The sequence below is a fragment of a genome, unplaced genomic scaffold (genome assembly GCF_019419815.1).
Source record: "Pyrus x bretschneideri cultivar Hongxiangsu unplaced genomic scaffold, Pyrus_bretschneideri_v1 Contig53, whole genome shotgun sequence".
NCBI lineage: Eukaryota > Viridiplantae > Streptophyta > Magnoliopsida > Rosales > Rosaceae > Pyrus > Pyrus x bretschneideri.
Window position 1 is genome coordinate 1,169,208 of NW_025999791.1, and position 27,256 is coordinate 1,196,463.

Consider the following 27,256-nt stretch of genomic DNA (forward strand, 5'->3'; position numbering starts at 1 on the left):
CTCTTAGTTGATGGCACTTTCTGCCGGAGCCAGATTAAATTAAAGATAGGCAAATGGAATTACGTACATCTCACATGGTCATATGACCCCAAAGTTGAAGGGGAGAGACATATATAGCTGGATATTTTAGACCTTGAATTTTCGGTCAAGATTCCTGTAAATATATTAATTTCTAGTTAGTATGGGACTTGTGGCTAGTGTGACCCCCCACAATTTTTTCAGTTAAAGAATTTTTTTTCATAGTAGAGACAGATTTCGAACTTGAGACCTCTAATAGTTATAAACTTACAGATAATTCAAAAATACATTAAAATAGACAATTTTTTAATACTTATTATCGAATAGTACACGAAAAATAAATAACTGAGATTAAAAATCTCACATAACATTAAATATATTGTTAATCTAATAATAACTAAAACACACGTAGCACTAATGTTTCTAACTTAACATTGCCACACCCTTAAACATATAGTCATTAAAAACTTCTCCAAATTTCGTTGGAACTTAGAAGCCGCTAAGCATGTGATGGTGAATTGACTATGACTACTTTCTGACATTGTTGCAGAGCAAGAAAGATTAAACTAGACTCTCATGTGACTCAACACAATGATTCCACACAATGATTCCAAATCAATCATTAATCAGTGACAAAATCAGTAGTTTGTGATTTCTTTCATGATCTTTTTGTTCTTGTTAACTAATTAACATTATAAGTACTGGGCAATTAATTAAGCCATATTGCTGAATTCTCTTATATAAACCAACTCCCTCTAGTGAGAACCTGAAGAAATCCTAGATTTGGCTAAGAATATCATCTGCCTAGTGACTAGTGCCTAGTGCCAACCCTATAAGCCTAATTATAAAAATGCATGTCTCTTTTTTTTTTTTTTTTTTTTTTTTTCTTCTTTTTTTTTGGCTAGCTAGCTTTTCCTTAGCTGGATTGTCAGGAAGATTTGAAATTCTTTTGATTTCATACGATTCTTCATAATTAATTTATTCTCGACTAATCAATTAACTCGGTTCTTCTCTACATAGGTTGAAAAATAGAGGTCAAGTAAGAAACACATAGATGGATCGAATTCAACAGTAGAAAAAGTAGTGCCGGAGTCAAGACTTAACCACAATGAGCTTGTTATAAAGATATAGATTTCATTATAATTGTCTACAATGAGTTCTTATTTGAAAATATAACATCTTTATCAATAATGTATTTAGATTAGTTTTCTAAATGTACACAATCAAATTATCCTTTTAACTATACATTGATGTTCACAAATCACAACATGAGACTCTTTCCATAATTGTAACGGGTAATTAAGTGTAACTAATTTATCCATGTCAAAGGCTAGAGAAATAAGTAGTAGTTCGCATCCATCTAGATTCAGCAACACAACACACTAATTTCAAAATAGTGTGTGAAAAATATGGAAATTAAAGAAGAAAAGCAACGCATGAAGACAAAAACCCTAAATCGAACCAAACTGATTGAAGTTCTTATTGGAAATTGGGTCAGTAATAAAAATTACATGCAGTATAGAATTATTGAGACCAAGTGATCCCATTAACCCCAGATTCAGATTCTCTTTCCTCCTATTCTCTTCATTTCCATTGCCCTACTTTCATCCATAGTCGTTCAAAATATTTCCAAACCGATTCGAAGATAAAGATTATGCCACGTTAGCAAAAACAACCCCCAAACTTCTTTAAACCAATAACAATGATGACCGTGAACCAAAAACAAAACGATCCTGTCTTCTTATATTTCTTCCACCTATCATATATAGTTGCTAAGTAAACATAAATAATGCAGGGTCATGGACAAACAGTTGGTACAAGAACATCTAGAGGGTCTAGCTCAACAGCAAGAGGTTCGAGTTCAAATGCAAGGGTAACTGTGAATTGGACTTTGTATAAAATACTTATATATTGTTTGACTCGCACTTGTATGAAATTAATAATTGGGTGTAAATGATTTTGGTGTAGAAAACTGGTATGCCTCACCACTCTGGAGCTGCTCCATCTCGAACTAGGCAACAAAGAAATTCTAAACTATACGTAATAACAAGAATCAGTCTTAAAAAAAAAAATCTGGTATTTAGGTTAATATTTGTTGCTTTGGGTTTGCTGGCATTTGAGTGAGCTCCTATGTGTCCTTTATTGGGCTAATTATGTGTATGGGATTTTTTTTATCATGCTATTGTGACTGAATTTGGAAAGAAAAAAAAATCAATCACTTATTTTGAATAGTTAGTTATGCTTGAGTGTGCTGAAATATGAATGTAGTTCTAGTGATGAATTTGTTGAGATGAGTAATTACGTACTTTTCTTATTTGAATTTGTGAATCGGGGCGGTTATGTGAATCAAGTCACAAGGAAGACTACTGAAATGGCATCACAATACCGACATGTTGCTAAAAAATGCAAGATCATGGAGAGTTTAACTATGATGTGTTGGAGGGCTTTCTTGCTTGCTGTTAATGAAGGGCTTTGGTGTTGAGATTAAGTAGTTTTTTAATAGGATTATGCTGCAGAACCATGAATTGATAGGTTTCTTTGATTTTGGCACTCTAGGTATAAGACTGTTGCTTATCTTTGTGTATTTTGTTAACTTTATTAAGGCACCCGAAGTGCAAAACTGATCATCGCAAGAATCGTCGATTTTGTTTTGGTAATTTAGGCGCAGAGCCAATACTTTGTAGTTGGTAGTTAGATTTTTATGGCTAATTCAAATAACTAGTGTATGGAGTGGACTAGCGGAAGAGACAAAGCAAAAAATAGGCTCAAATTTCAAAATGGTTCATGTGTTATAGCCATATGGCCAATTTAATCCATGAGTTTTCGATTTAGCTTATTTAGTCATCGTGTTTGGCACTGTTAGCCAATTAAGGACATTTAATTCAATCTATTTTTAAAAATTCATAAGAAAAATTATATGAGATATAATTACCCTTTTTCTTTACAAAAAAATGCAAATCAATGAGAAATAACACATATAAGAGATAAAGCTTCCAATCTAAAAAATGGTTAAGGTTGTGACATACAAAAGAGAGGGGGTAATGTTAGAGAGGAGGTCAAAGAGTTGGGAGGAGAATAATTTTTCTTTTAATTTTCAATTTTATTTCATTTTTAAACATTTTAAATCAAATTAATAATTGTATAATAATTTATATTTTTTTATAGAAATTAGATGAAAGTGTCCTTAATTGATTAACAAAGATAAACACAATGATCAAATTGGCCAAATTGAAAACACAGGGACTAAATTGATCCATGGCTAAAACACAAGGACCATTTTACCATTTAAGCCAAAAAAATAATAATATGTTTTCCACATTAGGATAAAAACCTTTTTGTCCTCAGACAATTGTCATGTGTCATGCAGGTGACCAAGATGAATGAAAAATTGGATGAAAATTACCAAAATCCAACATAAAAGGAAAATTGGCCAAATATAAAAGTGCAAAGGTAATCAGCTAAAATTAAAATTCAGAGGAAAACCAGCAACTCCATACAGGATCAAAGAGAAAATCGACATATAACTAACGTCATTTTGTGCTTTAAACAGGTGGTAGAATTCTTGTTTCCTAAAGGGAATTAAAAATTTTCAACGACCAAAATGAAAGCAGGGCAGTCAAGGAGAGAGATAAGACGGAAGAGAATCTGAATCCTTAACCCCATCTCCACCTTCCCTCCGCTACTGGCATCTAGAATATGTTAGTAGTAGTAGCCGTAAAAGCTAACTGAAGTAAAACTTTATGAGTAGATATTGGAGAATAGTCTCATCAACCTAAATTCTTTAGATTACGTAAGTTATATATATTTATTGGACTCTATAGTGCGTTGTCACAGAAATAAAAGAATAGTGAGAAACAATAAACTTTATCCTTAAATTAAATTAAAAAAAATTAAGATGATAAGTATACCTTAAATATTGCATCAAAATGAACATGGGAGAAACTCTTGCGCATTTGGGCATAAACCATTAAATCTGATGCCTATTAAATTCAATGATAGATCCAATAATTTGAATGCGCTTATTATTCAAAAACAATGGATCTTGATAGCCTCTGTGAGTCTTTTCGGTCCCAAAAAAGCGGACTGTCGTGGCTAAACCACCAGCTGGTCTTCTTTTTAACAAGAAAAAAAAATGTTGATTCGATCCTTTTGAAGGTCTATTTCTGTATTTGAAAAACGAAAATCATTTTAAACATGTCCCTAATGGTCCTAATCTGTCCCATTTTCAATTTATTTATGTTTTATTTAGATGAACTTTCAAAAGAGAGCTTCACCTATAGAGACAAAAACACAAAATACATTTCATAGAACTCCACTAGTTTGATCAAGGACAGACAAAAACCCAAACCCCAATAAACCTAACCCATAAACAAGCAAACCAAAATTTAAAAATTTCAACCATGCCTCGCAAAGAGGATCCAGCAAGGATCCTACTAACAAATAGATTTGTCCAAAACTGCACTATTTATAAAAATTTCAAAATTAATTTTATATCTATAAAAAACTAATTTATGAAAATTAGTGTCATAATTCATGCACTCAGCAAGATTAGTTTAATAAATTTCAACGCTTCTGCAAGATCAATTTCACAATTTATGTACTTCTACTAGATCAATTTCAAAACTTTTTGTGCGTGTGCAAGATCAACCTTAGAATTCCTACATTTTTTACAAAATTAGTTTCAAAATTTCAACAATTCTGCAAAATCCTCTTCAAAATTTTAGCATTTTTGAAACGTCAATTTCAAAACTCTTGCACTTCTAGAAGAATATTTTCAAAATTTCAGCATTTTTTTAGAATCAGTTTCAAAACCCATGCATCCAAATCATCAAAACTTGAAAATCGAATACTTTAAAAAAATAGTAGGAATTGAGTTCATCCCACCCGACGAGATCCACAAAACTTTTGGGCCTGAAGGCTGTAATGGAAAATACGAAATTGAGTTCCGCCACGAAAAGTAAGGATTGTCGGTAAAATACAAAACAAAGCCCACAAAAGTTTTGCTATATATACGACCAACTCAAAACCGCAACGACAACATTAACAACAACAAACTCTCCTCAACAAAGCACTAGTTTGAATTAAAAACTGTAAGCTCTCTTTCTTTCTTCTGCTTATGTAACTCTCCCTATTCGCTTCCCTCCTCGACCCCCCTCTCTCTCTCATCCCGCTCTCTTGATTTCAAATTTCAAGATCTACGACTTGGGTTTTGTTTCGAAGTCCCAGAAGGGTCCACGAAGGGCAAAGCTCGTGACTTTCGGACATTCTTCACAAACGTTAGCCCCTGCACTTTGCTTTTTTTTTTTCTTTTTTTTTTTTTCTTCTAGGGTTCTTATATTCTTGCCCATTTTTGCACATGGACTATGATGTCTCCTAAAGCAGTGGTGAGAAAAGTTTGAACCTTTACCGTTTTCTCGGATCTGGGTCGTGTTCCTAAGGGATTTTGGGTGGTGGGATAGTGTTTAATTTGGTTAATTTGTATAATTGGGTTTCGTTCGATCCCTGCGGAGTGGGTTTTCTGCAAATTAGGGTTTTGGGGGTTCTTGGGTTTTGTTCGAATAAGGGAGATTGAGGTTATAATTGTGTGATTTTTTGGTGTTCGTCTGTGGGTTTTGTTTTTGGGAATTTGGGTTTTGGCAATGCATGGAATTAGGGTATTTGACAGGTTTATTTTGCTCTCTATGCCTGAAATGCTAAGGGTTTGGATTTCTTACTTGTTGTGCTAATAGTGAATAAAGAGAAAAGAAAAAATTACTGTGAAACATTTTCTGCTCTGTTTGTAAAGGGGTTACAAATTACTTGGGTTTGCCAACTTAAAGTGACTCTCTAATTTCGCATTTTCGGCTCTTTTCATTTTTGCCCTATTATAATGATCATTACGGATACTGGATAGAGTGGAAGAAACCAAAGATTGGATAAGGCATGAATTTTTTTTCAATGAATTTTACGATTCACAGATTGATAAAATAAAAACCGTAATGATGCGAGTGTTATTTAAATTCCCATACTGCATTTATTTACTTAAAACAGTTGTTTGTTGCCTTTATCATATAAGTAAATGTACGAGAACTATGTACCAAACAAGTTCCCAGCAGTTCTGCTGTAATTTTGTATTAATAGCATTGGATGAGACCGCTTGTTGCCAACTAAGGGTGAATTCTTGTGACCTTTAGACAATTTTGTTCCTCTCGAGTTTGTACTTCATAACAGATTCAACCCAAGTAGTCACTGATTTTCTTTGCAAATTGTTAACTTTCTCAACAGAATGTGTAATCCTTAATTTGATAAATATACAGATTCTAAATTATCACTATTTTTCTTTTTACTTATATTCAGGGTAAATATACTTCGCAATCAATAGCTTTGGAAGACCACTAACTGCATATGGTGCAAACTTTCATCTAAATGCTCTGCTCTGTTAGTTGTATCTAAACAGTAATAGTTATCCTTTCGTCTGAGGTAAAGTTACAGTTGACACAATTCTTGTACTATCATGTATACCTTTATATGGAATAACTGCAGGCACTGATGATGATGACCTTCCTCCATGTCATCAAAACAGAATTCCTCGAGGGGATTAAGTCTCAGGAAATAAAAGATCTGCAGTAGGTTCTATCTCATTTTCTAGGATGTATACAGACATGGAGGCCCAAATTCATCACCTTGAGCAAGAAGCGTACTGTGCGGTCCTACGGGCATTTAAAGCGCAGTCAAATGCGATTACTTGGGTATTTATGGTTGCATGTCTGTGTGCTTGTTATCTTGAATCCTTGATATTGTCTGTCAATCAGCCTTTAATATTTATCATGGGTGTGAATATCAGGAGAAGGAAGGTTTGATTACTGAACTTAGGAAAGAACTAAGAGTATCAGATGATGAACACAGAGAGCTTCTGACCAGGGTTAATTCTGAGGACATCATCGATAAGATAAGGTAAGCCTCTTGAAAGTTGAAAAATATGTAACAGAGTGACTCATAAATTGGCTGGGGATTTAGTATTATACTTTTTAATTGCCGCATGGTGGTGAACATATCAGAGTGTGGAGAGACAAAGGTGGTCATCAAGCTGCCAGGCTTACTTCATCTCAGAATGCATATGAACTTTTACCTAGTCCTACTATTTCAGCGTCCCGAAAGAAACAAAAAACATCACAATCGGTAACTTCTCTAGCATTCTGTCTCCCATTGCTTGCTTTAATTTAGCACTTCTTTGGCAGCCTTTGTGTTTAAAAGTAATTTAAGGAGCTCATTTGAGCCATGAGAAAAGGCAATTATAAACTTAAAAAGTACTCAGTATGGTCGTGTGAAGAAAAACTGTTAGTTGACCTTTGTTTTGTTTGTTGTTCGTAGCATGGTCAGCCATTCCCTGGTTTATCCTCAATGAAGTCCATGAAATACCCTTCAACAGGACCTGCTGGAAGTAGACAATTCACCCGCAGTTCTTCTGGTCCCTTTGTCGAAGCGGCTGTTGCAGAAGCATCTGATTCATTAGTTGGAAGGAAAGTGTGGACAAGGTGGCCTGAAGACAACAGCTTCTATGAAGCCGTTATCACTTACTACAACCCGGCTGAGGTAGGTTTTGAAGTCTCTGTGAGGTGTTTCTGATTCAGTCCTGTTACAACATTAGTTGTTTTGAATATGTAAGTTTTCTGGTAACGTGCACGTGTCAGAGTGAAAGAAGCATAGATGAAATTTTGCCGAGTTAATTTGTATTATTAGTGGCAACTTCCGGTTTGTTGTTTTATTATTTAATTTATGTTTGATAGGGTTGTGCTCTTACCAGATTTGATAGGATGGAAGCTAGAAATTCTCTTAGATTGCATAAGTGAACACTGTACCATGTAATACCACTAGGGGGAGGCTTGTTCGTATATTCTACGTTCAGTTGACTTTAATTAAAAATGAATAGCATAGACATTCTTTTTGATTAAAAGTTGATGACTTCTAGTCTGAATCTCCTCGTCAGTGTCAGTTCTTAAGATTGTTTTGCCTCTTCTAATAAATAACACCCAACATTCTTACAAGGTATTTTGAATAATTGAACCAAAGTGGTTGTCATCGGTACATGACGCCGGAATAAGTTTAATGTTAAAGATACATCCGTTTTGACATGTTTTGCCACTTTTAGCTGACATTCAAATAACCCATGTTTACAGGGTCGACATGCTTTGGTCTATGACATACATACACCAAATGAGACATGGGAATGGGTTGATCTCAAAGAGGTAAGTCTATAGGTTCTATGTGATGTGTGCATGTATTCCACTACGACATTAACGTGCTAATGTTCCTGTAGCTATTTGTTGAACCAAATCATTAACCGAAAAGTAGGATCCACAAGGAAAAGCATAAGGGATACAGATTTAGAGCTTTTTTTTCTTCTGCTAGCCTTATTAATAATAAGCAGATACCAGCATCTTAGTCCTTGATTACATAACAACCTATATAATTAAAGCCCTCCAATATAACTAAAATCACTGGCTTTTATTGACCATTTATTCTTGACGTATATACATTTTTCACATTGCTGGTTTTAATCATATTCATCCATCTTGTTTTTGGTAACCGACCAAGTTCTATCTCAAGAAATCAAGAATTTTATGTTTTATTTTAAAAAGGGGACAAGGACTCCATTGACTCGTTACTGATTACAGATCTCTCCTGAGGATATCTGTTGGGAAGATCCTGGCCCATCAGGACGCAGGGCTAAGAAATCTACTAGCCAGACCACAAGAAGGCGAGGACCCACAAAGTCTCAATCAAAGAAAGAACTTCCATCACAAAATGGTATAGGGAAGGTGCCAGATGATTTGGAATTATTAAATACTGATACCCTGGTAAAGGAGGTATGTATGATCAACTTGAGCCTACCCTACCTGAAATTATGTTCGTTATAGTCATTTCTCTTTTTTTTTTCCTTCAAAATTTTACTAGGTGGAGAGAGTTTTCAATGCAAGTGAGCCAGATCCTTTTGAGCTTGAAAAAGCAAGGAAAATGCTGAAAGTGAGATTAATATGCATCCTTCACCCTTTCTATCCCGTTCCTCATAGTCTAAGTTAACATTCCAATTTGCCATTTATATGTATCGCATGCAGGATCACGAACAGGCCCTGGTTGACGCCATTCAAAGGCTGGCATATGCATCGGATGGTGAAAGTGGTAATAGATATATGTGTACATAATTATCCCTGATAACTCGGTTTTACATTTCTTTTTCTCCTGTTTTGAGCTCAAAATAAGTTAAATAGCCAATTGTTGTACCATCCATAGAGTTTCCGTTATGGATCAGCACGTTGGAATTCTTTCTCCTTAGCAGTATTTGCAATACTTGTGCCTTTGTTAGTCCATATTTATCTTTTAGTTGATTTAAAGGAAAATAACCCATCACATAATAGTGTGTACGAAATGACTGAGACCTTGTTATATTAATGAAGACTCGTAAATGGAATGGATCCTTCAAGATGGATGGATTACTCGCTAATAATTATACGATCATCACTCTAGATCCAAATTCTGTCTGCCGGTTCCCAACCCCCCTCCCCCCAATACATTTGTTTATACATACTTGCAATAAGGGAAGATGAACAAACGTTATGACCATGATTTGTGATTAAGCTGTTTGAATTCTGCTTATTTCTTTGTATTTTTTCTTCAAAGCAGATGGAGAGCACACATTTCTGCACAGTCGGTCAATGGATGGATAGCAACGGGAACAAGTAGCGTTGTTGAAAGCGTCACGGTACTGACTTTGAGTCCACAATGGCATGATCTTTGGCTGGTCGGCTTTGAAGGCAGCAGGAACACATGCGGTGATGATGTCGACTGCATAGGCTTTCTGTTTGATCGAATTTTAGGATTTTTCATGCGTAACTTTAGGCACATCCACATGTAAAAAGATCTCGATTTAGTGTTCCAGATACGGTTTGAGAAGACTCTTTGTTTCAGCAGTTAATAGTCTGAACCTGATAGATTGTTGCTCAAATGTAAAGTTGCATATAGCAGATGACATCTAGAAATGTACAATTTTGTTGATTTCATCGTCTTATTTCATGTTATGAACTTGTCCTGATTCCTGTATGAAGCTGGAGATTTATAGCTTACAGTGTTGATCTCACGTCGCGTTTAAACCGCTTACATAAATCCTGCGAAGAACGCAAACAAATTCGTATTCCTGGAAAAATATCATTACTGCGGTTAAACTCAGATCATTGAGAGTAAACATTCCATCTGGTTTTACCTTAAAATGGTGATGATTAAATTGATAAATACCTGAACACGAAGCGAATGTTGGACTGAATTGCAGTAATTCGAGCTGTATGAATTCGATTAGTGGACTTTACTACACCAGGTAGATACCCGGGGCTTGCCCTCATGAAATTGGTGCATCCATCCTGCCCTGGGTGCCGGTAGAGCCGGAGATGAGAGCACCCTACACAAACGAATATCAAAGAATGAAGGATTTCAGTTCATCGTTTAGGAAAGGATGGGCTCTAATTACTGTCGAAATCCAGGCTGAGGTTTTTCATTCATCGACGAACATCAAAAGAAAATACAAAACGCAACATACTTCGTGATTACATCGACATTCAAATGTAGGAACTATACCCTTACAAAGCTTAACATAGTTCCATATACTCGGCATATGGATCTTGATGCAAGAACGATGTTCTTGTGCCATGTTGACCACAATGATATTAGTTCATCCATATACAAACATGGCCCTTCTACTCACAAAAGCAAAGGAAAATTCAGATAACAAAGACAATAGGTCGACTAAACCGATTATAAAAGAAAAGATTGCTCTAATACCGTGGAAGCAATGCCGGTGAACCAAGTACGGTTCCATGTATATCTTACGTAAACAAAGTATTCTAAAGTGTAATGACAGTGAAATACAAATGTCCAAAGCGAATCATACACCACCAGCAGACTGGATTCCAAAGGTACAAGATGGAAGAGGCAGCTAGCAGAAAGTTGAAATACCAAATCAGTTCTGCATTAAGCAGCTAAACTTGTCTCCGACGTGCAACCAGATTATAATAAAATGTTTTAGCTAACTATCAAAGGTCCTGTATAACAACAGAATGTCCAGTGCGCACAATGTTTTTGAATCTTTTACTTCATACCAAAAGAATAAAACGATCAACACAACGATTGGGCTTCGTCTACATATTCCCAAAACTGATCCGTTGGACGAATAGACATGTTCTTACACTAATCACATGAAGTTTCTATGAATCAAATCGATCTCAGAATGCACTCTACAACAGAAACAATCCTCCTAGTGTAAATTCTTCTACCATGAAAACAATCCCAAATAACATAACTCAACCAAACGTTGCGGATTACTGGTGTCTCATTCCTTATTGTGTAAATGTCTTTGAAATAAATCAACATACATCAGCATACTACATATCCTATAAGGTAGCGCAATAGATCTTGTTCTTTCGGGACTCAGGGACTTACAAGGATAAACCCATCACCAGAAAATGATTAAAATCCATAATCTACCTCATTAGCATCTTAATCGCAACCTTAACAAGATCATAAACATCTCTAAAATTCAAGCAGCTCCAGTTAAAAATCAACACTTGATCAATAATTTCGAAATCTAAAGCACCAAATGCAGTCATAAACTGAATAATTAAGAGAATCTGTCACACCCCAATTGCACTTGTAATTTGTAAACAAACCGATCATCCACCAAACTCAAAGACAAAGAAAAACAGGAGAGAAATATTAACAGAGAGAAAAAAAAAAACAAAAAAACAAAAAAAAAACACACCCGCAGAAGAACAACGATAACGAAATCCGATTCTGCAGATGAATTGGAAGGGACCCTTTGAGTCAGCAACTACACCGTGAAGCCTGAAGGCATTGCTGCGAATCTACCGGCGTATCTGATATCAAAGGCGACGGCTTTGAAGCCCCATTTGAGCAGAAAGTTGGCTATCTGGTTTTGGGATTATTTGGGTTGGTTTTTGAAGATCATGTGGATTTCCTCCTCCCCTCCTCTGTCATGAAAAGAGTGTGATTGTAACTGGCAAATGATGTTAGAGAGAGAGAGAGAGAGAGAGAGAAGGAGAGAGAGAGAGAGAGAGAGAGAGAAAGAGGATGACTTTGTTTTGAAGGAAATGATATCCACAACAAGGATTTTTGTGTTGAATTTGCATCATTGCGTGTGACATTTTGAGAAGAAAACCTGGAATAAAGGGGTACCCCTCGAGGAAAGGAAATTCAAAGGAAGCAGGTCCTCCATTAGACTCTGGCTTTTTTTAATATTTTTTTTTTGTTAAGAAATAAAGGAAAATATGGGCTAATATTACTCCAATCTAGTGATATTTCACTTCACTTGTTCCATTTAACTTATAAGTAAGAGATCTTAAATTTGGTTCTCGTCAAAAGAGAATTTGAACCACATTATTCCTAACTCATTACCAGACTTAACTCACTCTCACATCCTCTTAGTGTAGATAATATCAGTTGTTCTAAAAATTAAAAAAAATCATTGATATGTGATGGATAAACCGATGGTTATGATAAAAGAAAATGAAATGTTCCAATCGTAACAATTATATGATAAAATGGTGACATGTCATCATGTAAAAAAGAATAAATGATTTATTACACATAAGAAAGAATAGATAACTCACATGAGCATGTTTGAAGTAATTTTACATCACACTTACATCATTGAAATTTGAAACTGCTTGTCATAAAAAAGATAACGGTTCTCAAACCTAAAACGTCACATTTAGACCTTTCGGCAGAGAGTCATCTGCTTAAGCTACCTCTCCAAAAGGCCATCCTCAACTTCTTGGCTTGCAAATTCTTCCTTGGAATGCCAATAACAATTCTCATAATTTACGCATTCGATTATCAACATATGTCATTGAGAAATATCAATTTCGATCTATATCGTTTGCTGTTTAACTGATTTGTTTGCCAGGATGATGCTTCAAAAAGGATCTAAAAATTTGACCAGTTTATATGGTTGATGACAGGTGCATTTCAGCTTCCTCGGCCTCTAGCTCGTTTAGTTGGACCAGCTGTTGTTGGTGCCGCTGCTGCCGCCCTCTTTGAGGGCCGTCCCGCACTCCTTTTCGATGGGCTTTCTTGCTCTTTTGTCGCTTGTCTCCCACCAGAACTTCTGCGCGAACCTTGATCTTTCTGCGTGTTTCCTTTGCCATTTCCATTTTTCCTCTGCTCTGCTCTTCTCCCTTTGCTGTTATTCTCAGGGTTCTTTGATGTCTCTAGCAATGATCCGGTTTTGGACGAGGAGCTCTTCATCAAGAAATTTGCGGCACTTCGCTTTTTCCCACTTGCGTTATTGTTTCTCTTCTTTTCCGTCTCTGCTTTGGATTCTAAGTTCTCATTGCTAGATACCACTCTCTTCTTTTCCGTCTCAGCTTTGGACTCTGAATTCTCATTGGCATCTGAACTTCTGTTGTTGTTAGTATAACTACGGGTCCTGACATTTTTGCTCGTGTTGTTTCTTGTACTGCTCCCAAGTCCTTCTTTTCTTCTCTTCTTAGTGACACGGAATTTCTCAATTTCATCCGAGGACTCTTCTTTTTGTTTCCAATTTACAGCTGGTTTGACATCACAAGTGGCCTGCTTTTTTCTTGTGTCTGGTCCCAAAGAAGATGTGGATGCTCTTGCAGCAATGGAACTGCGCTTGCAACAAGCATTCAATGGAAGTGAGAGTTTTGATTTTGCTAGCAACGAATCTGAAGTTTCAGGATCGGGATTCAGAGGTGGAGCTGGTTGTGTCAGAATTTCTTCTTCGGATGGTGCATCTTGTTTAGGAGCCAGACGAGCCATTTCCTTTGACACAAGGGACCGAAGCTCACACGCAGCCTTGTATTCTGGAGACATTTTCCCAAAGAAGACTATGGCATTGTTGTAAATAATCAACAGATCTCGAAAGAATAACATTCTGCTGCAATGCGAGTACCAACCTCCTTCAAGTCTGGTTTGCACCATTTCGAAATCTACATGTTGCCGGATCATTTTTGTATAAATTGGGTTATCCTGCAACATTTGAGAAGCATAAGCGATATTGTTATTTCATATGCCCAAGTACCCAAAGAATTACAGATATGATGATGCTGTTACACAGAGAAATATAAGGTCGTCGCAATACAAGAATTTGATTCTCGGACTAAAAAATGTAGGCCAGGGCCCTAGCACCCAAGTTTGAATCTCTTCCCCGTCAATTAGACTAGTTTAAAATATCTTTTAACTTATCTCATTGGTTCAGACAGGTCCGCTTCACCCTTTTTCAATTGCCCCTTTATTACAAGAGATTGGTTTATTTTAAACTAAAACTGAACAAAGTGGAATGTGAATTCAGGCACACATCCATCCCAGCCATTGTTATATTTATCTCCACTTGATTAGAAGATGTTTGAAGTTCGAATCATTCTTATATTAGGAAAATGAAAAAAGTGGATACCATGACGTGATGTGGTACACCTATATCACACTACAATTTTTGCCTTTATTTTTTTTATTCTGTCTATAGTTGAAGATCAAATCGAGAGTAGACATAATTTTTTTTTCTTCTTTTTTGGGAAGTAGTATTCTACTGGAACATGAGAGAGTGTGAACCCTTGACGCAATGACTTTAAAAAAGAGATTCCCACCAGAAATCAGGTACGCATAATTGGAATTTGAACAACAACTAGACAAATTTGGGTTGGACGTAAAGACCCATCCACCCCATTTTTCACATGCACACCCAAAAAGGCAGCAGGTGGGTGGATCCCTATTTTTTTTTTTTTTTCTTTCAAAAAAAAAAGAGAGACAATTAGTGACCATAGTTATCCCCTCTAGACTTGGGGAGGCTATGAAAAAATTTACCATCCCCATACCAAGTCAAATAGACTCACCAATTGAAACAATTTAGAGCATTAAACCCAAACTTCCCACATTTTTTGTTTATTGAAGAGCCGCAGTCAACGCCCTTATCACTGGGCCACTTCTTGTGGTTACTAGTGGATCCTTCTCAGTCTTCCTAATATGCACCATCACCTAGAATATAACCGCACAAAATCAAGGTTTTAAAATACGCTAGGTGCTAGTCGAGCGACAAGCTGGAGCCTAGTGCATGGGCGACTAGGCATGCACCTAAACAGACTAGACGAATTTAAGTAAATCTATTACATTATGTGTAAATAAGTGTCAAATTATACTTAAAATATACATAATTTCATCATAAACCACAAAGTAGAATGACATATGTATTATGAAGTATTAGAACATATGAAAGCATGAGGAACAAGGATATAAAGTGTGTTCATTTAAGTATGTAACAAGTTTTTTACAATTTATTAAAAAAAATGAAATACACTGAAAGTTATCTATTCTCTGTCTCAGTGAGTTGCGACCTAAGCAGGTATAGACAGGCTAGGCGGGTGTCTAGGCGGTTTAAGCAAGCGCCTCAATAGGTCTTGGTGCCATTCCTTCATTTTCAAACGTAATCAAGATTGTGACCAACCACCTAACACTTAAAACGGGCCTAGGCAGAGCTAGATGAGAATTTTTATAACTGAACACAAAATATGGAAAAGAACAATAAACGTGACAGCCATTAAACCCGCGTTGACATGTCGCCATCTCCTTGGATAGTGACGTTGACCCAAATACGTTGCCGTTCGATGATTTAATATTCAAAACTAGAATTTATTTGGACGTATGGCATTTTACCACTTAAATCATTTTTGTTTCAACATTGCAATGCTGCATCAAATTACGGTTCATTGCAAAGTCGAAACTCTGATAAATTTTCTATCAATTTATCGTTAAATGATGACGTGATACAAAAAATAAATAAAAAACAAATTACATCTTATCATCTCAATTTTAAGAGACATAATAAATTCATACCTTTTTTTTAATATTTAATGTTATATATCAACTTACGAATTTGTTATAGTGTCATATCTCGTTTCTTTGTCCGTCAATAGTTAATAGATAAATTGACGGACAAGAAGTCATTACAACAAATTTGCAAGTTAATATATGACATTGTCATGTTCAAAAAATGAGTTGTGAATTTGTTATGTAATTCAAAGTTAAGGTTATAAAATGTATTTGTCATTTTTTATATTTTTTAAAATTTAGAAAGAAGAGTGAGCTTCGTGCCTGTCACTTCATCATTAAGACCATCTCCAATGATTTGGCTAAAAACTAAATATTTTAGTTCGGAAAATTTAGCTTTTAACCCAGAAATAGTTTTCTTGTTCCAACCATTCTAGCTTAAAATTTTAGTCCGGAATTATTAACGAATAAACTTAGACTATTTTTTTTGTTAAATTAAATTTAAAAAATAAATAAATATATGAACTATCATAAATTAATTTTATGAACATTTTAATCTAAAAAAATTTAAATTCTGATAAATATTGGGTGGAGTCCACTTCGATTTCTGGGCCAAAGTTTTGGGAAGGAATTTGGTCTTGGTTTAGCATTTAATATTTAGCCCAAATTTTCTTCTTGGGTTGGAGTGGGTTAGGGATGAAATTTTAAAGAGTAATTTGACTTTTAGTCCATCATTAGAGTTGGTCTAAATAGTTCAATCAATAAAAAAATAATTAAAAATCTGACCTTGCAATGAAACGTAAATTGATGTATGACAATATAATGTTAAAATGATAAAGTACGAATTTGTTATGTAACCTAAACTAAACTTAAGGTGATAAAATATTTTTTATTTTTTATTTTTAAAGGAAAAATAAGCAAACCTGGGAATGGAGCCGGCACTCGAATAAAGAGGCAAACTTATGACAGCGAAGGATCGCGAGGAAATCCACCAACGGCTGAGATTCAACTGGAACCCTCTTCGTGGCGGGAGATCGATCCTCCTGCTCCGGTTCACTTGGCTCACCCGGTCCGACCGGTTCCGGATCATTCCCCGCTTTTCTCGACAATCTCACCGAGCTCTTCACTTCACTGCTACTTTGACGACTCTCCTTCGTCCCTTCTTCCCCTCCCTTTGACTCAGCCATCGATTCCCTCAACTCGCCCGAGTTCCCCTTCTCCGATTCCATACCCGCCGGTTCTTTCGCCACCGAATCGGAACTTCCGTTGCACGAATCCTCCACCGCCGGATTACTCGACTTCTCGGCCGACCCGATATCCTTACCTGCTGGTTCAACCGGTTTATTCGGATCCGAACCATTACCCGTACCGGCATATCCGGTGCCGGGTTCCTCGGGTTTCCGATCTGTCGTGTTCGACTCGTCAAACGACTGGCCGTCGTGCACCAATAAATCGCCGGAGATATCTTTTTTCTCCGGCAAGACGTCATCCGGTTTAATCTCTTCCTCTCCGGTTTTCTCTAGATCCGATTTTTCTACCGGTTTTTCGGTCTCCCACAGACTATGTTCGCGCACTTCTTTCAACCTCTTCACCTTCGATTGCAAACACCTAGACGATTAATTTTAATCACAAAAAAATAATAAATTAATTAATTTTGATCCGATAATTGAAAAAATCAAAACGCCGTCGCGTCGGGTTGAGATTTTTACACGATGGAGCGGTCGTAGCGTTGCAGTTCGCGTCGAAGTTCGTCGAGCCGCCGCTGCCGCAACTGGTCGAGCCAGGGGATGGGGGATTTATCGTCGTCGCTGGCGGCGGACATGTTATCGGAGTGGTTAAAGCGGCGGTGGAGGTCGTGGAACTTGCGCTTGCAGGCGTGCGGGGTGAGGAGGTGAAGGTTGGAACTGCGCTTCCGGAGTTCGGTGGCGACGGAGTTCCAGCTCTGGGTGCCGAAGCGGTGGACGGCGCCGGCGAGGAGGAGCTCCTCCCACGTCCCCCATGTCGGTGTTTGTTTCTGGGGAAAATTAGGGGGCTTGTTATCCATAAGGAAAATCATTTAGTTAGTCCATTGTCTCTAAATAAGTTTCGGTTCTTCTGGTTTTGGCCTCTGCAAATTCCATGGATAATGTGTGATTTTAATTCCCTTGTTTTATTTGTTTGTATTGTGACATAGGAAAAGAGATCCCCTCTGGATCTCTCTTCCAAAGTCAAGGATTAAATAATTTAGATTTTTAAAATTTAATCTAACGGTTAAAAATTATTATAATTTTTAAAAATTTTTACTAACTGTTTTTAACTATTTGATCAAATTTTAAAGGTTCGAATTACTTAATTCTTAGGCTTTTGAGGGAGAGATCCAGAGAGAATCTCTTTCCATGATATAGGCACTTATCTTGAGTATGTTATAGCTTGTTTGGATATGCTTTTACTTTTGGTGAAAATATTTATAGAAGCAATTCTTAGAAAAAATGCTAGTAAATCCTAAAAAAAGTTGAAGTGTTTATTTGAAGAAGCACATAACTAGTGTTTCTTCCAAAAATATTTTTTCTAAAAACGCTTTCAGTTATTTTAAAAATACATTCAAATAAGTCCTTATACGCTTCGCACCTTACTGGCTTTGCTTTTGTCGGCCAAAATTACTATTTTGTTTCCTAGTTTTGTAGCATTTAAGTAAATTTACCTTTTTTCATCTTGACAAATATAATATTAATTTTAAATAATATTTACGTTTGTCAATTACGATTATAGTCTAATTGTATTTTTCTTTTCTTGTAAACGAAAGATTTTAGGTTCGATTCTCGTCAAAAATGAATTTGAATCCCATTATTATGACTAACCCATTGTGGCTCCACTCTCCTATTCCTTATGTAAATATATCGTTTGCTTAAAATAATACTTACTTTTCAAGGCACATGTTATATATTTTGCGAATAACATAAAATTCTATAATCTAAGCTTTAAAATTTTATTTGAAATTTATTTTTTGCAAAAAAAAACATTCTAGGCCACGTCTAGACGCCTAGGATAGGCTCGTGTTCGTCGTCTGACTAACGCCTAACACTTTTTAGAACCTTACTTCATAACATATTCATAATGAACCATCTATGTATTTACATATAAATGACAAAACGATCTCAATTTCGAATAATTTTTTTAATTTTCTTCTTAAGAGGAAAAATATGTACAAAATTGCAAATAACTTATTTTAGTACGCTCTATTTTCTTTCTTACACATATTTTCAGATAGGTAGTGGTTTTTGAGAGTGTAGAACCACTAAAATTCTTCAAAAAAAAAAAAATCAAATAAATGGATATGTTGCGTGTGTAACTGGTTATTGGTAATTGGGCTTTGGGCACCATATGCCTGGAAACTTCAATTGACCCAATGTGCACTTCATCGCCGAATGGACAGTCTACGCAAACCAAATTGATGGACCAAACTAATCCAAAACCGAGGGATTTTTTTCTTAAAAAAGTTAATAAAAAGAATTTGAAAATTTTAAATTTGAATCAAAAAGTTAAAAAAATATTGTAAATAAATAGTATCAGAAGTGATTTTTTAAAGTAAATATGTTATTTTTGTTAAAAGTAAATCGTTCTAAAAATGTTTCATTAAAATACATTTTTTTCCTTTCTTAATAATAACTTGTTTTTTAAATTTATTTATTGAATCTGTTTTCTTCTCCAAACTGATGGACCGAACCTTAACTGGACCGAACAAATTAATATTGTTCAATGCCCCTCTCGGTTTAGAAGTAAAGCAACCCAAACCAAGCCAAACTTGGGTCATGGAACTTCATCACCAAACTATTAATCAAAATATCTTATTATTCATCAATGTACATAATCAAAATATCTAACTCCCAAAATCAAAATTACAAAGACTAGCACAATTTTTGAATTTTGACAAATTCAGCGTCGACAAGGTGGCACCACCGATCAGTGACTGAGGGCCTTCTTCAGTTCCTCCGCCACATCGCCCTCCGGCGACTTATTCTTCCCGTTTGATCGCCAATCCACTTTCCCGCTCGAATTCCTACTTCCCCCATTTATCTCACTCTCAGGAAACGCATTCGAAATCGAAATCGACTTCGCGGCGCCGGCGATTTCGTGGCGCAGATCCTCCACGGCTTTTCTCAGCAACCCGTTCTCCGTCCGCAGAGCCTCCAGCTGATGCTTCGCCCTAAAACAAGCCTCCGCAACCTCAGCACTTCCCGGAAATGTCAACGCATTATCCGCCGCCGCCTTTGTGGTTTTGGCCTTCGAATCGCCACCGTCCACGTGTTCGATCCCGATCTTGTTCATCACCAGGTACGGGATTTTCTGAAACGCAATTCCCGCCGTTGGATTCACCCCAGCACTCTTTATCTCCGCCGGAACCTTAACCCCCCACCTCAAGTTCACCACGGCCCGGTTCCTCACCGGCATCGACGTCCTCGCCGCCACCTCCATCCCGGTGAACAAACCGGCAAGAAGTCCAGACGCCGGACCCTCCGATGGCAAAACCGTAATTTTCTTCCCCGAAAACTCCGCCTCCACTACCGGCGTCTCCGCCGCAACGGCGTCTTTCTCAGAACCCACGATCTTCTCGAAGACCGAGGACTGCGTCTTCTTGATCGAGAAATCGCCGAACTGGGGCTTAAAGTGGAGCATGAAGCTAGGGTTTCTCCCGCGGTCAAGGAGATTGAACTCGGCGCTCATCAGCATGGCGCTCGAAATCGGCGATCCGAAGGATCCCGTCCCGGTCTTGACGACGAGGGAGAAGGGGTTCCACGCGTCGTTGGGACGATACGCGATCTTGATGGACGGCCCGGATTCGAAGAAGGTGGCGAGGTTGAGAGTGAGCTCCTTGGACTCACCGGCAACGATTCCGGACTGGAAGGGCAGGCCCAGGATGCTGAGGGGCACCTTGGCCCTCAGCAACGGCTTCTGATCCTCCCGGAATTTGACCGACGCTTTCATTTTTCTGTCGTTGCAGAAAAACCCTAATTCTGAATTTTGGATGAAAGGGGGGCAAAAATTTATAGTCCCTTTTGCGTTGGATTTGACAGTGAACTGAGTTTTTGGCTGGATTTGGAGTTTCAAGTGGGAGTTGTCATCTGGATGGATGCATTAGGATTAGCCCTCGAGTTTGAATGATTTACGAAACTGGGGAGTGTCTGGATTTTGTTATCTGAGTGGTGTAATATTTACAAATGCTAGGGGTATATATAGGCTAGTAGCCGGAGCAAGAGATTGGTTTGGGGACACGTGGAAGGAGTTTAAATTTTACAAAAACATTTGGGAGGCCCTGAAATTTAAATTTTGGAATTTTAAAAATATTGGAAATAATTGAGCTGAGTAACGTTTAGGCGCAGAATTGATTGCTGAATGCTTGCTGGCTGCTAGGGTACCGAACTGAAACGGCTGTATAGATGATTTAGCAATACTAATTGCATTGTTTCAAAACCACAAGGAAAAATTCTCAAGTTATTTTTGACAAAACGCAAATTTTTTCAATTAGATTTGAATTTGAAACTGATCTGTAAAATCGTGTGTTTTTTTTAGATAAAAAGCAACATATTTCATTGATAAAGCCAAATTAAGCTAAGAAGTACATGGAATGGAGAAACAAAAGGAGATTTATCGAAGCAAATACAATTGCCTCCTGAATGGAGAGCAAACCTGGCAATTCTATGAGCAATGGAGTTAGCTTGTCGGCGAACATGGGTGAAAGAAACTTCAGCGATCATTCATGAAAGAAATTTGGCATCCCCTATAATAGGTCCAAGCGTAGACAAATCCATAGAGGAAGCAGTCAAAGCGGAGATGATCTAAAGCGAATCACTCTCAAAAACTATATTTTGTAAGCCCCTTCCTATCACCATCTCAAGCCCTGCTCTAACTGCTAGAGCTTCAATCTGCACCGGAGAGAAAACCTCCTGGAAAACAAACGAAGCAGCGCCAATAAAGTTACCATTGCAATCTCTGGTAACGAAGCCCGCCCCACCAACAGAAAAATATCCATCCCAGGCACCGTCCACATTAACTTTGAATTTGCCCGGCAGGGGCTTAGTCCATCTGTGGCAGCCAGCCTGACGCTCCATGGCGGCAGGTTAAAATCGAGATTTAGAAGTGTTAAAAGATTAGAATGATGAGAGCGATGTGGAATAAATATACGGAGAAGGACACACAATTAATAAGCGATAAACAGAGGGCTCCATATAAATCAATCGAGAGCGGAATCACCAATCCGCCAAGTTTTCAGAGGGAAGGATATTTTTTACCAGCGATGAAAAGGAGATGCGTAGCAGAAAGTCAGGCGATAGGCAACATTGGAACGTCAAGTTGAAGCATAATTTTGCAGGGTCTGGAAAATAGACACGTAACTTTTGCAAGACCCAGAAAATACTAAGACCATGTAACCTGCAAAATAAGGACACTGGCACACTGCAAATTAAACCAGTTATGTTATATAACTTATAAGATAGGTACTAGCCGCTTACCACACGTAATTGTAATTTAAAAAAGGATTTTTTTTTTTACAAAAAATAAAGTCCGACTACTTTTGAACGTGAGGGTGTTTTGTTTTGATTGTTGTAATTTATTTAATTAAACTGTCTTTTAAAAAATTGTAAGAAAGAGTAGCGAACATGGCTGCAAGGTGAAAGAGCCTCAGAGGTGGTGTAAACCGGATCAAGGGTGGCTGAAAATTAATTTTGACGGGGCATGGGATGAGTATCGTCAAATGGGTGGCTGCGGAGTGGCGGTAAGGGACATGAGGGGGGAGTTCGTGGCTGCTAAAGTGCAACGATTTGAGGATGTATGCTCACCGTTGTTGGCCGAGAGCTTGGCTGCTCGTGCAGCAGCAGAGTTTGCGCAGAAGTGGGGGGGATGCCCAGCTGCAACTAGAAGGAGATGCCTTAATGGTGGTGGGGAGTATTCAAAAGGATGCTAGCGCCAATTTCACTCAATTTGGCCATATCCTTGACGATACCCGACGTTTATTGTGCAATGTTTCCCAGCGCAAGGTTAACTTTTGCAAACGGGAGGCTAATAAAGTGGCTCACCGTCTTGCAAGGTTTAGCCTCACCTCCGTTCTTGACGTGGCTTGGTTTTGAAGACCTTCCAGATATCATTTTAGATGTCCATGTAGGAAATAAAATTTAATTTATGTTTATATTGGTGCGGGACACTCTTTTTTCTTTAGACCGGTTTGATCCTGATAAGGTTTTTATTGAGGCCCATGTTATGCACCCTTCTTCAACTTTGTATGTTTTCAACTACTATCAATGAATATCATACTTCCTCTTAAAAAAATTGTACGAATGAGGGGCATAATTTGGTATTATGGAGGTTTAGTAGTATTCATCTTCACTTATAAGTGAGAGGTCTTTTAGCAAGAAGCACACACTTGTGCTTTTAGCAGGAAGTACTTCAAGTGCTTTTGAAACCCAAAACATTTGTTTCTAAAAGTGTTTTTAATCATTTAAAAGCACTTGCGAAACAAGCCATAAAATTTGTAAGGATTTAAAAGATTTTAAAATTATGATGTAGTCAACTAGGATTTTAAAACAAGATTTTAAAAGACTTTGAGAAGTGAAAAGACTTAAATTCTAAACCTATATTCTTATTTCTTATATTTGGAGGCCCAAAATGTGGTGGCATTATGCATTTTAATAGGAAGTACTTCAAATGCTTTTGAAACCCAAAACATTTGTTTCTAAAAGTGTTTTCAATCATTTAAAAGCACTTGCGAAACAAACCATAAAATTTGTAAGGATTTAAAAGATTTTAAAATTATGGTGTAGTTAACTATGATTTTAAAAGAAGATTTTAAAAGACTTTAAGAAATGAAAAAATTTAAATTCTAAACCTATATTCTTATTTCTTATATTTGGAGCCCCAAAATGTGGTGGAATTATGCATTTTAGTTTTCTTCTCTAATGCAAAGACTCATGTCTTAAAACTTATATTCGAGGATAACACATTAGATGCAAACATGTTTGTCCATTTGTTTTTCTATAATGAATGTCCTTTTAGGGTGAGATAAAATGTATTAATTATTCCTAAAAGTAGTCAATTATATATTTTAACTATCGAAATAAAAACACGACATTACGATTTAGTAGCATTGCCTTTGAAAAAAGGCTATACTTTGATTGCGGAAGAGAAAAATCGAACCCAGACCTTCTATGCATAAGTAAATGCTATTTCATTGTTTTATTTTTGTCTTATTCACTTGTCAAACTATTACGTTGTTCTTGCCATGTAGAACTACGGTCTAGTGGTAGTCCTCTTTGCTTGTAAGTGAGAGATCTGATATTTAATTTTCACTAAAAACGAATTTAAACCATATTATTATTAGTCCACTATAAGGCTCAGTCCACAATTTCACTTAATATAGCTTATATAGTTGTTCAAAAAATAAAAATTAAAAAAAGCCTTTTACGTTGCCCTTATGTAGCTTGCCAAAGAAGATACAGCAAAGCTTACACAGCAACCCAAAGAGTCGGAGACATCTCAACCGTCCATCGTGTTGACTAACCAGTGCCCTTGTACCATGAGTCCACTTCGCGAGGAGCAATCAAAAGGGAGGTGTAGAATCCAACGGCCGCGTAAAACAGAGATGAAGAGGGAAACCAACTCTTCAAATTCCTATGAATATTAGGGTTTTATTTTTCACTTTTTTAATTTAAATTCTCGAAAAATAATTTCGAGCCCCGAAGCTTCTGTAAACGACAACCCTAATTATATTTAACCGGGAAAGTTACTGACAAAATATTTTTCTATTAATTTTCTTGGTTTGTAAGTTTTGCCGGGAAAGCTCGGAGAGAAAGTTGCCTTGCAGAGATGGTGAAGCGTGAATTCGTCAGTAGCGGCAGCGGTGGAAGAGATGAAATTGAACGACCGCAAGCGGTGCCGGACCGGAGAGCTCTCCGATCACGCTATTTTAATGTGAAGAGCATTATCCACGGTATCTACTTATCAATCTTGTACTTTTTGTTTCTTAATTATGTGTTTGATATATGATTTCGGGGTTTGTTTGCAACTATGTATAGTTTTGAGTTTTGAAAATTTGTTATTCTCTGTTTGGTTGCTGAGAAAGTTAATCGTATTGTGTGATTTTTTTGCCCTCGTATAGAATTATTTGTTGTTATTCTGTGTTTGGTTGCTGAGAAAAGAGATTTTTTTGTGGAGACTGAGTGTCACATCACCAAGTGGTGTTATCAATCTACTTTAGTTATAGGAGTTGTATCTGTTTGTTGAAACTATACCTTATGTCCGTAAAATATAAACTTTGTCGTCCACCGCTTTATAATATGCGGGTTAATAACATCATGTGGCGGTCACGCTCAAGAATTTCCCTAACGAAAGATCATCATATTTTTTTTTTCTCCCATTATATTGTTTCCATATATGAGTTAGAACAAGAATTAAGTACTTTACGAAGGATGAATAATCGTGTCGGCTTGCATAAAGGAAGTGTAATTGTTTTTGGGGTTCAAAGGAATGAAATTATGGGAAATCTTATGGTTTAAATTTGAGTTCTTTTGTTCTAATTAGCTTCCCCTTCTTGTGTAACTGATACGGATATGAAGATAAAAGAGAGGACATTACGAAAGTGGATTCGGAGAAGTTCAATTTGATCATCAATGAAGTGGAGAGCTTGCATGAGCTTGGTAAATTCCCTTTTCTGTCATAGATTTTCTCGATCAAATTACAATATTTGTATCTAATTTAGGCTTAATCAATGATTTGCTACGAATTTCAGTTCAAAATCCGAGAGAACAAGTTGCTGACGCAGAAGCGCTTTTGGACATTACAACCCACTTGATGAGCTCCGTCAAGGCACATAACAAGGAAGGAATCACAACTACAGGTTTCGTCAAGTGTATTCTCAAACAGTTCGAGAAACGAAGTCAAAGTGGAAGCAGCTCAGTCTCATGGAAGGATATTGGAAGGGCAGTCTCGCATGTTTACCAGAAACCTCCCCAATGCTGCACTATGTAATAATAGTATTTGATTTTTTATGTTCTTTATATGTGATTCCTTCTGTTTCAAACTCTCTGAGGAATTATACAGTTTGCTCTTCCTTCAGGATTGGACCTATGAGTCTTGAAGTAAAGCAACGGAAGAGTTATGTTCGTGCAAAACGCGTGAAGCCTACAGAAAATGATACCCCTGAAGAGGTAAGAGTGGTTTATCTCATTGGTAATTTCTTCAAGAACATATAATTTGCACCCCTTTCTCTTCCCTATTTAATCGTGTACTGCTTCTAATCATTAAGTGCTTACTTGGAAGCCTCCTGAAACTTTGAGCGGTTACCAAAATTCACTGTAACTTTGTGCAGCTTCATGATGCTGTTGAAGAAGAGCAACCGGAGACTGTTAAAAATGTGTCAGCTATGTTCAATATCTTGAGGAAGAAGAGAAGAGTTAGGTTTGAAAATCTAGTCTTGAATGGGAATTCTTTTGCGCAGACGGTGGAAAATATATTTGCCCTCTCGTTTCTAGTTAAAGATGGGCGGGCGGAACTAAAATTGAATGAGGAAGGCCATCATCTAGTTTGTAAGTTCCTCTACAAATGCTCACCTTCATGTGTCTGGTGGCTTATTCTCTTCCATTTCTTATTTGGTCATTTATTTGGTTTTGTGTTTGTTACTTCAGTGCCAAGGAATGCTCCTTCTGCTGAAAAAATTGCTTCTGGGGAGGTTACTTACAGACACTTTGTCTTCCGATTTGATTTCCAGGACTGGAAGGTAGTTAAAGTTGACGCCTTCATCGATTATATGTTTTATTATAGCTGATTTAATGGAAGATTTTCCTCTAATAAAATGGTGCATTTGCGAAATTCTCAGTTCATGAAAGAGATTGTTGGGGATGGCGAGCAGCTGATGCCACACAGGACCTATGAAGTAAACAAATCAAGTGATCATCAAGGCGATTTGCAATGCAAAGAATCTCAAACAACGCCAATTAGGAAGCTCTCCAGAAACAGAGGCTTGGTTATGCAGGAGCAGCCAGTTGGGGAAGGCATGGCTGAGCCTGATACTAATCAATCGATTGTGGAAGACTCGCCTGTGCGCGATTACGCTCAAGAAAGCGCCAATGCCATCCGAAAAGGGAAGCGTAAAATGATGTGAAGCTGTATCAAGGGATGAAGATCATGAAGTATACTTATTTTGCTGACAAATAGGATTGTTGGTCTATAAGTTTAAACCGGCTTGTATAGGCAGATGCATTAGGACTAGGACTTCACCATCATCTCTTTGGTCCTTTTCTCTTTCACTTCCTTTAGTTTACGCTATTATGTAAAAGAAAATTCACAATATTTTGGCCAACTTGACTAAATCGTATATGCTTACTCAATTTCACAAATTGTTATTAGCACTAAAAAAAAATTCTACTCCTCCCTCCCTTATTTATTTCAC

At 37.1% G+C, this 27,256-nt stretch overlaps 4 protein-coding genes across 8 annotated transcripts; 2 read left to right on the forward strand and 2 right to left on the reverse strand.

Annotated features, from left to right (window-relative positions):
- The first annotated feature begins 5,007 nt into the window (after positions 1–5,007).
- On the forward strand, positions 5,008–10,073 carry LOC103959038 (protein EMSY-LIKE 1). Of its 5 annotated transcripts, none has more exons than XM_009371391.3 (11): positions 5,008–5,108; positions 6,355–6,477; positions 6,581–6,746; positions 6,842–6,951; positions 7,056–7,176; positions 7,369–7,590; positions 8,175–8,243; positions 8,673–8,864; positions 8,953–9,021; positions 9,114–9,177; positions 9,676–10,073. In XM_009371391.3, exons 3-11 carry the CDS (start codon positions 6,648–6,650, stop codon positions 9,720–9,722), a joined length of 993 nt encoding a protein of 330 aa, XP_009369666.1. In that variant the 5' UTR covers positions 5,008–5,108; positions 6,355–6,477; positions 6,581–6,647; the 3' UTR covers positions 9,723–10,073. The 5 variants fall into 5 exon arrangements, with proteins under 5 accessions (XP_009369666.1, XP_009369653.1, XP_009369679.1 ...); XM_009371378.3 differs by having other exon boundaries at positions 5,050–5,294; XM_009371404.3 differs by having other exon boundaries at positions 5,050–5,294; positions 9,679–10,073.
- Positions 10,074–12,621: 2,548 nt separating this feature from the next.
- On the reverse strand, positions 12,622–17,980 carry LOC103959030. The gene is made up of 3 exons (XM_009371366.3): positions 17,553–17,980; positions 16,767–17,451; positions 12,622–14,052 (listed from the first exon to the last, which is right to left on the reverse strand). The coding sequence occupies exons 1-3, from the start codon at positions 17,897–17,899 to the stop codon at positions 13,030–13,032; spliced, it is 2,055 nt and encodes a 684-aa protein (XP_009369641.2). The 5' UTR covers positions 17,900–17,980; the 3' UTR covers positions 12,622–13,029.
- Positions 17,981–19,782: 1,802 nt separating this feature from the next.
- LOC103959022 lies at positions 19,783–20,805 on the reverse strand. The gene has a single exon (XM_048570497.1). The coding sequence runs from the start codon at positions 20,803–20,805 to the stop codon at positions 19,783–19,785; it is 1,023 nt and encodes a 340-aa protein (XP_048426454.1).
- A 3,542-nt stretch (positions 20,806–24,347) lies between these two features.
- LOC103959014 (non-structural maintenance of chromosomes element 4 homolog A-like) lies at positions 24,348–27,166 on the forward strand. Its single transcript, XM_009371352.3, has 7 exons — positions 24,348–24,799; positions 25,425–25,505; positions 25,598–25,832; positions 25,925–26,015; positions 26,177–26,393; positions 26,493–26,584; positions 26,684–27,166. Exons 1-7 carry the CDS (start codon positions 24,676–24,678, stop codon positions 26,966–26,968), a joined length of 1,125 nt encoding a protein of 374 aa, XP_009369627.2. The 5' UTR covers positions 24,348–24,675; the 3' UTR covers positions 26,969–27,166.
- The last annotated feature ends 90 nt before the right edge of the window (positions 27,167–27,256 follow it).

What these genes read in the sequence shown, in the direction of transcription:
- LOC103959014 (XM_009371352.3), top strand. Translation starts at nt 24,676, where the DNA reads ATGGTGAAGCGTGAATTCGTCAGTAGCGGCAGCGGTGGAAGAGATGAA. An exon ending in GGAGAGCTTGCATGAGCTTG is followed by an intron (nt 25,506 to 25,597) that starts GTAAATTCCCTT and finishes TACGAATTTCAG; the next exon opens with TTCAAAATCCGAGAGAACAA. An exon ending in AAAATGATACCCCTGAAGAG is followed by an intron (nt 26,016 to 26,176) that starts GTAAGAGTGGTT and finishes AACTTTGTGCAG; the next exon opens with CTTCATGATGCTGTTGAAGA.
- LOC103959022 (XM_048570497.1), bottom strand. Translation starts at nt 20,805, where the DNA reads ATGAAAGCGTCGGTCAAATTCCGGGAGGATCAGAAGCCGTTGCTGAGG.
- LOC103959038 (XM_009371391.3), top strand. Translation starts at nt 6,648, where the DNA reads ATGTATACAGACATGGAGGCCCAAATTCATCACCTTGAGCAAGAAGCG. An exon ending in AGTCAAATGCGATTACTTGG is followed by an intron (nt 6,747 to 6,841) that starts GTATTTATGGTT and finishes TGTGAATATCAG; the next exon opens with GAGAAGGAAGGTTTGATTAC. An exon ending in AAGCAAGGAAAATGCTGAAA is followed by an intron (nt 9,022 to 9,113) that starts GTGAGATTAATA and finishes TATCGCATGCAG; the next exon opens with GATCACGAACAGGCCCTGGT.
- LOC103959030 (XM_009371366.3), bottom strand. Translation starts at nt 17,899, where the DNA reads ATGATTTTCCTTATGGATAACAAGCCCCCTAATTTTCCCCAGAAACAA. An exon ending in CGCTACGACCGCTCCATCGT is followed by an intron (nt 17,452 to 17,552) that starts GTAAAAATCTCA and finishes TTAATCGTCTAG; the next exon opens with GTGTTTGCAATCGAAGGTGA. An exon ending in AGTGCCGGCTCCATTCCCAG is followed by an intron (nt 14,053 to 16,766) that starts GTTTGCTTATTT and finishes CAAATGTTGCAG; the next exon opens with GATAACCCAATTTATACAAA.